The 12,161-nt window shown below is 40.7% G+C and overlaps 1 protein-coding gene across 15 annotated transcripts in view; it reads right to left on the bottom strand.

Annotated features, from left to right (window-relative positions):
* NPAS3 (neuronal PAS domain protein 3) overlaps nt 1-12,161 on the bottom strand; it is a 1,061,849-nt gene that overhangs the window by 16,160 nt on the left and 1,033,528 nt on the right. For all 15 annotated transcript variants that reach the window (XM_060175201.1, XM_060175199.1, XM_060175198.1 and 12 more), the window contains one exon: nt 11,400-11,506. In XM_060175201.1, coding sequence (XP_060031184.1) covers nt 11,400-11,506 — 107 coding nt within the window. The remainder of the gene's footprint in view (nt 1-11,399; nt 11,507-12,161) is intronic.

Consider the following 12,161-nt stretch of genomic DNA (forward strand, 5'->3'; position numbering starts at 1 on the left):
AAGAGAAGGAAGCAGTTTAATTCAGTCTGAAGAGGAGCTGAAGAACACATATCAAAAGCGGCCTTTTAGCAAAGTGTCTCACAAAAGGACATTTTAGTGGTTTGCATATGCATCACAAAGCTGTAATACTTGGTGTATTCAGGTAGGTATAGAATAAATAGGAAATGGTGAGATCATCAGAGATTTCACATTTCACATTCTCACAGCTGAACAAAGAGCTTCATTATTGTCATGGTGACAGGGGACACATCTGCAGAGCCATTCACCCCACCTCAAGGTACCTTCCTCTATGGCTGCAGAGAGAGAATGCAGCTCTGATGCCTTCTGCTAGAAACCCAAGGGCTTTTTTTTTTTTTTTTAATTCACTAACGTGTGTGTGTGTGTGTGTGTGTGTGTGTGTGTGTGTGTATGTGTGTACATGCATCACACTTGCTACTTAGTACTATAGTTGGGTGCTTAGCTGTAGCTACTGGTTCTCTTTCCCCACTCACAAAACTGGCAGATGAAACATGAAAAAGAATACTGGTGCTTTAATCTCTGCTTCTCCACCTAAGGCCCAAGGCAGGCTGACAGGGAACTTCATTCTGGAAACTAACCTTTTTTTTTTTTTTTTTGTAAATTCTGGATTACTTTTTCTTCTGCTTTTGAAAAAAAAAAAATGTGGGCTACAGGGGAATGAACCTGACACAGATTTAAAACAAGAGCAAGTTTCTTTATCTAAAAAGTTAAAGTCCTTGATGCTTACAGGAAGGTCATTTTCAAAACCCACAGGAGAAATAGCATCACAGCCAGAAACTCTGCATTAAATGCTTTATTTACTTGCAGTAGAGACAGTTTTTCATTTAGAACTGCTCACAGGATCAAGCCCAGCTCTGATGCTGTGCAGACGTTCCTATAGATTTTGCAATTAGCGTGTTAGATGTCTTAAATAGCAGGTATCCACAAATTGGTTTTTAGGTTTCTCCCCCTCCACACTTTGTACATCTATAAGCCAAGCAATGTTTGATAAAGTTTAATGACTTCTAATACTTAATGTCAACTGCAAGCTTAAGGAGCAAGACTTGTGGATGTTTCACGAATGACTATACCTCATCTATGGATTTTCCCCCTAATACACTAATGACAGCCCTTTGCTAGAACTGCAATCTCCCTTATTTATAACCTCTGAAGAGGTTTTTTTCCCCTATACCACTGCCAATTGATAGCTTTTTATTAACTGTTAATACTAATCATGCAGAAAACTTTTCGTTGATTCAGAACACACCAATTTAAGCATTAAAAAATAAGCTTCCCTCTGTCATTTCAATTGGACACCCCAAGGTTTCAAAACACACCATATAATGTTTTAGGATGAGAAGCATCAGAGTAAGTGTTGGATGGATTAATGTATGAGAGCTTTGATTAGTTTTTTAAAATATATTTTTATTTATTTTGGATAAAGACACAAACTGAGAGGGAAGAGGAGACAGAGACACCTGCTTCATCACTTATGAAGGTGGGGGCCAGGGGCTTGAACCCAGGCTCTTCTGCACTGTAAAACATGCACTTAAAACAGGTACGCCACTACTTGGCCCTAGGTTTTTTTTCTATCTAGCTGAAAAACTGGGGGAGTTCACAGTTGGGGGTTTCAGTGTCACTCATTCCCACTCTTCTCCATGACCTTAAATAGTTAAGGGCAGACATTTTTTTAGCCCCCACAATCTTTTCTAGCAGGGTTATTTCTAGGGCTCAGTATCTGTATCACTCCTCATTCAAGATAATTATATCTTCCCCTTTTTATTTATTGGCTCAGATTTATTGTTATTATTTTATTTTAACCAGAGCACTGTTCAACTCTGGTTTATGGTGGTGTAGAGGACTGAACCTGTGACCTCAGAGTCTCAGGCATGAAAGTCTTTTACATCACTTCTATGCTACCTCCCAGTCTTTCCTATTTTGATAGAGAGACAAAAGGGAGGGGGGGAAGAAAGGGAGAGAGAGAGAGAGAGAGAGAGAGAGAGAGAGAGAGAACTGCAACACTACCAATCATGAAACTTCCTCTCTGAAGGTGGGGACCAGAGACTTGAGTCCCCATGTTTGCTCATTGTGATGTGTGTGCTCAGCCAGGGAAGCTGCCACACAGCTAAATTTGCTATATCTTAAGGAGAACAGTGAGCTCTTCAGTGTGAAAGTAAGAAAAGTATCTGGCTGGGAAGTGAGGGAAACAGTGCATGCACTCAATCATTCACTATGTACTTTCTGACTGCATACTCCACACCAGGCACTGAGAGATAGCAGAGAGAGAGAGAAATCTGTCAGGAGACTGCCCCTGTTCATTGTGTCGCATTCAGTCACAATAATTCCATTTCCCCTGCCTGTCACAGATTTAGGTTTATGATGTGAGGAGATACTGGTCAGTGCGGTTCAAGGGCATGTCTCTATTGTAGGTGGTTATACGGGAAAGCTTTCTTGTACACTAGGTTGAGAGCACATATTACAATGCACAAGGACCTGGGTTCAAGCCCCTTATCCCCATCTGCAAGGGGAAAACTTCCAAGCTGCAGATGTCTCTTTATTTTTCCATCTCTCTTTTTTCCCTGCTGATTTCTGTCTCCATCCAATAAATAATCTTAAAAGGTTCTCTTCACTCAGAATGTAAGGATTTGCCTCTGTTTGCCTTTGAATGGGAGATAAATGCCTATTAGTTATTTACTGATATATAGCAGTGTTGAGTGTTTGGTTTATGAAAGCACAGGGGAGGTCACTGGTCTGTGTGGCCTGGCCACTGCCCTTGAAAGCTGAAGAGTAGACGGTTTGGCAAGATAGCTCACCTGGGAGCTTGTCTAGCATGTGACTCAGGTTTGAGCCCCTGGTATACCACATGGGAGTGTCATGCCACTGGGGAAAGCTTAAGTGCTGTGGTGTTTCTCTCTTTATCTCTGTCTTTCTTTGAAAAAGTCAGCTGGGGGTCAGGTGGTGGCATACCTGGTTGAGCGCACCTGCTACAGTGCACAATGACCCAGGTTTGAGTCCCTAGTCCCCACCTGCAGGGGGAAAGCTTCATGAGTAGCTAAACAGGGCTGCAGGTGTCTCTCTCCCTGCCTATCACCCCCTTCCCTCTCAATTTCTGGCTGTGTCTAGCCAATAAATCAATAAAGATGTTATATATATATATATATATATATATATATATATATATATATATGTAAACACACACACACACATATATATAGTCAGCCAGAGTTGTAAAATCTCTGCTATTACGGGAATAAATAAATGAATAAATGGATAAAACTGAAGAGTAGGACCAGAGATAGTTCACGAGGTAGGGCTTGTGCCCTGCCATGCTCCACTCAGGTTGGAGTGCTCGCACCACATGGAGGTTCTGCGGCACTGGTGTGAACTCTAGTGCTGTGGTGTCCCCTCTCCCCCCTTGAATGAAAAAGCAACCTGGAGACATCACACATATGTGTGGCCCTGGCTCTGCTAAAATAAAAAGAACAGTGGAGTAGTGGGTAGGGGGAGCTGGGATGAAGGCAGAGCTGAAATTGGCAGGCAGGATGAGTTGGATCTTATGCACAGATTTCTTTTATATTTTCTGGTGGACCCTGTGTTTCCGGACAACAGTCATCTCAGCATGTTCATTAAACCTTTTTCACAAGAAAAAATGTAAATGGCCAGGCACAGGAATACAAAATTAGTGCTTCTGAAAATCAGGAATATTTAAGGGAGCCCTAACAACTTCCTCTTGTGTAGATTTACAGAAATCTGCTCGTTGTGGAGACGCTAACAAACTCTTTGTGTAAGAGGTCACTGTTGGTTGTCTACCTGTAGCTGCTAAGCCACTTTTTCCTGAACACCAGAACTCTAAGCTGGGGTTCTGTGTGTAAGGGTCAAGTTCCTGATTGTTTAAACCGGTTACATTTTCATCCCAAGTGTGTATGTGAGACTTAAATCTCGAGCATTGGTGAGACTGGGAGTTTTTCTCCACTGATATATTTTCCTCCATTGGTGCCTCTGGGGATATTTTCTTTAAAAAATGGACAGAGTGGCCCAGGATATGGTACAGCGGTGGAGCTTTGGGCTTGCCAGCAACAATGGACACAAATGGTGACTATGGATGGGTACCACCCGGTGACAAATGACGGTTACTGATGCTACAGCTATCTTTTGATTGTGGAGACAGAGTTAAGACAATTATGGAGAATGTTTAAGTCATTTTTACTTGTGTTTTGGGGATGCATTGGATCGACCTTCTCGTGTACCCATTCATTGGGGAAACTGACGATCCTTCCTAGCCGACTGAATCCACATGGATCCCAGTCACTTTCAAAGCCAGCAACAAGCAGCTCCTGACAGCTTTCAACCTGACGCTGTTGACTGGCTATGGAAGAAGGGCAAACGCTAGAAGAAGAACTTGTGTTTTTTGTTACTTGTAAGGAATATATCCTACTTTATATTGAATATGTCTCACAAAAAAGTGTATGGAGTCAGAGAGGATGTGGGAGTTCAAAAGGAGCCAAATAATCTGGTACTTAAAAGCCTCTGTATGTTAAACACATACACAGATTAAGTCCTATGCTGCTCATTTGTGTAAAAAAATTGGAGGGGATTGAATATGCAGAGTGCCATTAAGTCAATTTTTAAAGGAATATATATATATATATATATATATATATATTAAATTGAGTTTATACAAGATTAAGAATAGTCACAGAATTGATTTTATTTAGGCTAGTTAATTTGGGTTAAAATGAATGATTTAGATGACTTTTTTTTTTTCTGATCCTACTTGATAAAAGTAATGGGAGTGGGTTCTTTCAAGTATCAAGTGCTATATCTTACAATAATAAAAATGTTGCTAATTAGTAATTAGGAAAAGACTCAGCATCCATGTTCAAATTATATTAAGCTATATCAACCAAATTAAATTAAATTCTGGCTGAGTCTCTGGCTAGGAAAAAGATGCTGTGTTTTTGTGTCCTTAGTATGCTCTGCTGAGCCCAGGGTGCCCTTGATACACCTTCCCACCCTGTCACAGCTCCTGTATCATGGCTTCCTGTCATCTTCTTTCATGGTCTAGGGAAAAGGTTCCTTCTCTGGGGATCCTCCAACTCTCAGCCCCACCCCTGCTTCCCCAATCTCTGAGGTTTTGCTCATATATTATACTAGTTCTCATTTTATGCAGCTTTCTCAGAATTACGTATTCGCTGTCTTCTCTACTAGTAAGTAAGCTCCTTGAAGACAAAACTCATACCCTAGTTAATTTTGAGACTATATAACACCACCACTAAGTTTTGATTATATAGTGAGTGTTCACCAATGTCAGATGGATTTGAACAGGGCAAATATTAATGCAAATATTAATGTTTCACATATGCAGCCAAGTTCACAGAAAAATATTAACCTGGGGTAGAAACTATAGGAATCCTTTGCTTACTGAGATGACAGTTATTACTATATCCATGCTACTGTTTACATCTACTGACAGTCAAAACTCGATACCTTTATGAAGTTAGTTTCTTTATCAGATATCTACAAACTGGTTCATTGGAGCACTGACTGTGATACCCTCAGAACCAACACCCACATCTTATTGCTATTTTAAAAAAAACCATCCAGTTGGATAGGAAAACAAAGTCCTTGGGATAGTCCATCTGTATTTATGCTTATTTCATCTAAAATGCCTTTAAAATACTTGTGTATGGGGGCTGGGCAGTAGCACACCGGGTTAAGTGTACACAGTGCAAAGTGCAAGGACTGGCACAAGGATCCCAGTTCGAGCCCCTGGTTCCCCACCTGCAGGGGGGTTGCTTCACAAGCAGGTGTCTCTCTCTTCTCCTCTCTATCTTCCCCTCCTCTTTCAATTTCTCTCTATCCTATCCGACAACCACAGCAACACTGGGAAAAATATGGCTGCCAGGAGCAGTGGATTCATAGTGCAGGCACCAAGCCCCAGTGATAACCCTAGAGGCAAAAAAAAAAAAAATACTAGTGTAGTCATTACTTTTGAAACTTCAGGATGAATGCTAATCAAGAAGGGATGGTACAAAAGCAGACTCAAATTCAGCAGGTTGGGAGTAAACCTGGAATTCTGCATTTTTACACACTGCTGCTAGCAGACCACACTTTGAGTGGGAGTGGGGCAGGGACACTCAACAGACAGGTCCTTGTTGATCTCTTTTATGTGTTTACCCTTAGATTTGAACAGCTGGAGGCAGCACTTGCAAAATAAATAAATAATAATAATAATAAGCTCCTGCATAAAAATCTGGCTTTATTTTGTAGCCTATATGAATTTTGTGTATAGGTACATACTGGTCTCTAAGAAAAAAAAAAAGGGCCGACATAACAGCTATTAGACACCGTTCTTTTCACCAGAATTTTCATATTCATATGAAGTATAGGAAAAACTCATTTGCTTTGGGGTGGTGGTGGTGGAAATCCTGCCAACAATCAAGTTGCAGCCAAGTCCCTGACAACCCAGCTCTGAGAAAAAAAAAACCAAGATCAGAAAATGGAAAAGCAGCCCTGGAGCTCTCTGCATTTGGCCCACCCATCAGACTTTATACTTTCCCCTTTCCCTTCTCCTGCAGCTTCTTCTACTGTGTGCGGAGGCTGCATACCCAAATCAACAATTAAAATCCCCCTTTGTTTGTGTGGCAGATGACAAATGCATGGAGGACATCTTGTGTTTCCTAGGCAGGCAGGGCACTTACTTTGATTGATGCTCGGTTGTGGAAAAAAATGAGCTGGGAAGGAATTACAATGGAGGGCCTGCAGACTGGAAGGGGATATACTAATTAGTCCTGCTTTAAGCAGTCGGCTTGCATTTGGCGATGAGACGCCTTCAGGAGGGAAGTTTAGGGGTTATTGATGCAAAACAGTATGGAATGCATTATGTCAGGTAGCTGTGTAGTACTAGTTTGGCTAGGAAGTCTAGTTTTGTAATTAAGAACTAAACATTTAGGCTACTGTATTTTTTACCCTCCCACTAAACATATTGCCAGACTTTTTAACTCTTACCATGATTTCATTAACTGAGCAGGATTTTCTCTCTGAAATAACTCAAGAGTTTCCACCCAGGAAACCTGGAAGGGAAAACTGACCACATGTATAGTCAATGGCTCTTTTTTTTTCTGCAGTCCTGCAGCTCCTCAGCTTTGAGCATTGCTGGTGGAACCCAGCATTACAATGGTGAGGAAGTTTGCTCTCACACTGCTCTCCTAGGCTGAGAGAACTATTTGACCCAGGAAGAACTCTCAGGCTATGTGGAGACAAATTCAGCAACTTCTATAGATGAAAGGATAGATTTCAAGGGAGAAGAGAGAAACAGAGCATGTTACTATTTGGTTTAGAATTCAGGTTTTCCCTTTCTGTTTTGGAGGCTATAGGCAAAGCTCAAGTAGTAGATGGTTGTGCCCAAACCATTCTCTCAAGTCACGAGGACACAGATACTCCAGATAACGTGTCTGTGATTCTAGGGACACATGACTGATCATCTCAAGGTTACTAACTCCTGAGCAGTAGAGAACTGCAGGATGACTGGATACAAATTTCAGTCCATTACTAGTATGAATGGCTTAGAAAGCACATGCTGAAATACCGATTTGATCAATTTTGCCTAAGGAATCAATAAAACTGGATTCAGTGATACCAGTGAGTTAACTGAAAGAGAAAAAAACATCACAGATCTTTCTCACTGCATGGCAAAAGCGGCTCTCAACCTCCCTTGGTTTTAGAATCCCAACATAACCCACTATTGCTAACCCACTATGTTGGTATAGATAATGCGATTCTTGGTGATTCTTTATGTTGAAACCCAGAGATCTATCAGGCATCTCGTGTTAACCTAGTGGGAGAGTAGATGATCTGAAGTTCTTGGTCCCATTTATCAGAGTTGTCAAATCCTGGTGCAGCTGAAATTTCCTTTTATTTTTCTTATTTTAGAGACAAGTTCATTTATGGGTTTCCTGATGCCTATGCTAGAGAAAAGACCGATGAAAATAGCACTTCTTGTTATCAAAGTCTACTGGGTCTTTTAAATAAAGTTTTATCCATAAAATGAAGCATAAGGCAGATATCAAAATGCCAGAAATAGTATTAATGGACTACAACTTGCCTTTCATGGACAGAACTCGGAATTGTGCCAGTAGCTCTAGGAAGAAAAGTTAAATAGTTAATGTGGTTTATTTTTTAACCAACCTTTTGTTTTAGAATTCTATCTTATTCTTGAGCTGATTCTATGTCACTATGACCTTCTCCTAGCAAGAAGGCACAGTTGAGGCATCTCTCAGCAATAGCCTAGGGCTTTGGACAAGCAAGATGCTGTGTTGGATTTTTGCCTTTTCTCCCAGTGTTTACACAACCAAGACCTATTACATGCTCTGTCATTTTGTTATTGGTCTGGCTTTGGTTTGAGAATTAGGTAAACATCAGACATTCCATCACACAATTTTAGACTCAATCTTACTTTATAATGATGTTAATGTTTATTGTACAAAGCAAGGTGCAATTGTATATTTTAGCATTTAATTTCAGTCACAGAATGCAAAATCTGATGACATTGGCATCAGTTTGATTTTTGTGTGTGTGTGATTGAAGATATTAAGCACTACAAGAACACTGAAATTTCAATCTGATTAGGATCAAAATTCTTCGGGATCAAAACACTCCTTTTCCTCCCCCTACAGTTTTACTAATTGTGTGCTACTTGACATTGTGGAGTTATTCCACAGCGTGATAGCTAAGTATGTGAAGTATATTTTACTGTGCAGAATTAACAGCTCATTCTATTTATTTTTCATGTGTTTAAGGTTATTAAAAGAACTTAAAATTAGAAGTCATGTGTACGAGTTGAAAGAGTGAACTCAATCATTGTTAGTAGGCTAAATCATAAAGCAATAGGCAGTATGTCAATATTAAGTAATGAAAAAAATCACACAATTTGAAAGCATACCATTCTCTGTTTATTAGTTGGAAAGATACCAGAAAAATTAGAAGTGAGCACAATAGTGAATGGTGGAGTTGTTTGTTTTCAGCACCTCAAATTATTCCAATTACTGAAAATGAGACAGAAGGAGATCTGGAAGAATGGCATCAAACATATTTGCTGGAGACCTTTGCTTTATGGGGAGAAATGAATTGCCCTAGCTCACTATTGCTGAGGAATTGTGTTTCTTTAAGCTGTAAATCAAATCCCACAGAGACAGCATGATGCTTTTCAAATGATAACTGGGACTGACAAAGTTCTTTTTTTCCCATCAGCATTAGGTTCTTGAGTTTAGACCTCAATTAAGAATCCAAAATGAGAATATATGCCCACATCACTCAGTCACAGTCTATGATAGTACTCTACAAACAATATATTCATTTCTAAAGCCTGGAACTCTGGCATGCATTGGTCCGAGTATATATTCATGGCTTTCTCCAGTGATCCGATTTTCCTCCATTTTCTCTAGATTCCCCAATACAAAGAGCCTGATGGTTCTTTTCAGGAAACAGCATCATTTTGTTATCCAATTAACTGGAGAGCCATCTGCTTCTGAGATAGATGACACCCATTCATTCTTAGCAACAAGTGTGTTCCCCAAGTCCCAAGTGTGCAATACCAAGGCGCATACTCCACTCTGGGAGCAGAATTTGCTGACAGGCATGGTTTTCCCAGAGACAAGTTGTAGACAGGATTTGACACTGAACTTGGTTCCATGTCAGTGTTGCTTACGCAGAGTTAAAAACACAGTACGAGATGCTCCCACTTTAAAGACTTCAGCTAGCTTACTCTACTCTCCATTATGCTTTTGAAGATCCAAGTTTAGAATGAGCAAACAACTGCAAAGGGCAGGGAAGATCTGAAACATCTCTCCTCAACCATGACAAGAAAGGGCAACAGAAGAAAATAGAAAGGCCACCTGGCTGGCTTTTACTTCGGGAAAGCTTCAACTTCAGGCTGTTCCATCTCATTCGTGGCACCCTGCATGGGTAGTAAGTTCATACTTAATGCCATCTATGGGTTCTCAGAAACTTCAACTTTAAGTGAAATGAGTTTCGTAAAAGCAGGTCCTCAACTAATGTCGCTTTGACAACCTAGGGCCAGGCTTTTGTCCTCTTTCCATCAAAGTTATAACAAAAAGAGTTGGACAAAATGAGAATTTGACTACCTGCTATATTTAAAACCAGGGTTTAGAAGTGGCCTTAGAACCTTCTAGAAATTATAAGGCTCTCATATTGTGGGGAGAGACTACTAACTAGTTAGGAAAAAGACCTCTCCTTGGAAAAGGGAAGCCATTTCCTAAGAGGCTGGCCAGACCAGAGCCTCTTGTTGAATGAAATGTCAGATCTTTTTCAAGTGCACTGCAGTGTAAACAGCCTAGTTGAATCTGATGAGAACTGGGGCGGTGCAAGTTACTGCTTTTACCCACACTGCTAGTTGCGCTCTGCTTAGATGCCAAACAAACAAACAAACAAACAAACAAAAACCTTTGGAGGGGGCCAGGTGGTGGCTCACTCAGTCAGGCGTTCAGATTACTGTGCTCAAAGACCTGGGTTTGAGTCCCCACTCCCTACCTACAGTGGGAGTGCTTTACAAGCAGTGAAGCAGGTCTGTAGTTGTCTCTCTTTCTCCCTATCTCCCCCTCCTCTATCAATTTCTTTCTGTCCTAGCCAATAAAATAGGAGAAAAAATAAGTCTGCTTGGAACAGTGGATTCATAGTGTTGGCATAGAGCCCCAACATTAAAAAAAGAGCCCTGGTGACAATAAAAAAAAAAAAAACCTTGGAGGACAGCCTGTGGGGCAAGAGCTGAGAGCCAGACTCGCAGAGCTAAGATTAATTTCTCCCTCCCTCTTATGAGTTGGGAGATAGGAAGTTACCTGCTCCTCTGAATACTCCCCCCACCCCAATTCAGTAAAGAAATGCTATTAAGAGATGCTATGAACAAACCAGTGCTCTGCCCTGTCCTGAGCGCCCCCCTCCCATTTTGTGTCTAGTCAAGTTGTAATTTTTATAGGCTCTGGCCTATTTGAACTTGTCTTATCCCATGTATGTTCTGAAATGGAGACTACAAATATAAGAGTGGAAGTTTCTCTCTAGAAAGCAAAAGGGTCAAAAAAGGACTTAAGACGAAAGTCTCCCCCCCCCCCCCCCCCCACCACTACTGCATGGGAGAGAGCACAAGGAACCACGAAATCCCGGGTGAGTGCCTAAAGATCTGGCAATTTCTCGGCCTGAGGCCCAACTTTCAATCTAATTCCAACACAAGTTGAAATGATTTATGTTTCACTTTTTCTTGCTGCAAGCCGACAGTCATCTCGAATGTGTACAGGAGATAGGAAGAGGAAAATCAGCTCTGAAAACAAATAAGCAACAGAGAGAAAGACACCAGACTTCAGCTTGGCTGTTCCCATGCAAGAGGTACTTACAGTCCAAGTGACTGTGCCTGATGCCTTCCACATCTTCGGCATGGATGAAGTGGTAGCATCTCTTCCCTACAATGTCTACAGGGGTCAGATCCATATAATCACTAATCCTATAGAGAGAAGAACACAGGCTGGAATTCATAAGGGGGAAAAGACAACTGTCAAATGGCTCAGACACAAATGCACTGACAATTTTCATTATGCCAGGAGACCTATGAGGACATAGCATTTTGAAGAGAAAAAACTCAAAGATAAACCTTATAGATAAGATTACTTAGCATCAGACAGACTTTTTCAACAGCAGGAAATGTATTCAATTCAACAGCTGTGTTTTAATCATTGGGCTTTTCTTTCCCTTTCATTTGGCATCAGAACACACACACACACACACACACACACACACACACACACACACACACACATATGTAGACAACTTAATTCCATGAAATTATTGAGAATCAGTAACAATGCAAGATGCTCATTAGAAACCAAGATAATTCAAGGTTACATAATAAAATAAAAACATGTTATGTTTATACTGAATGATTAGAAACACCTTTCATTTAAGCAGATTGGTCTTCTATTGGGTATTTCCATGAAAAAGGGCTTCAACTGCTTCTTGGCACAAAGTCCAAATTGGCATTTCAAGGGATATAATTTAAATGCTGAGACATACAGATGCCTGGGGGTATTATCTTTTTTAGTCTCAGTCATTTGGGAGTGCAGCTTTCACTCCTAGTCCTTTTAACTGGTACTTTGTGGTGG

The sequence above is a fragment of the Erinaceus europaeus genome, chromosome 16, assembly GCF_950295315.1.
Source record: "Erinaceus europaeus chromosome 16, mEriEur2.1, whole genome shotgun sequence".
In the NCBI taxonomy this organism is placed as follows: domain Eukaryota; kingdom Metazoa; phylum Chordata; class Mammalia; order Eulipotyphla; family Erinaceidae; genus Erinaceus; species Erinaceus europaeus.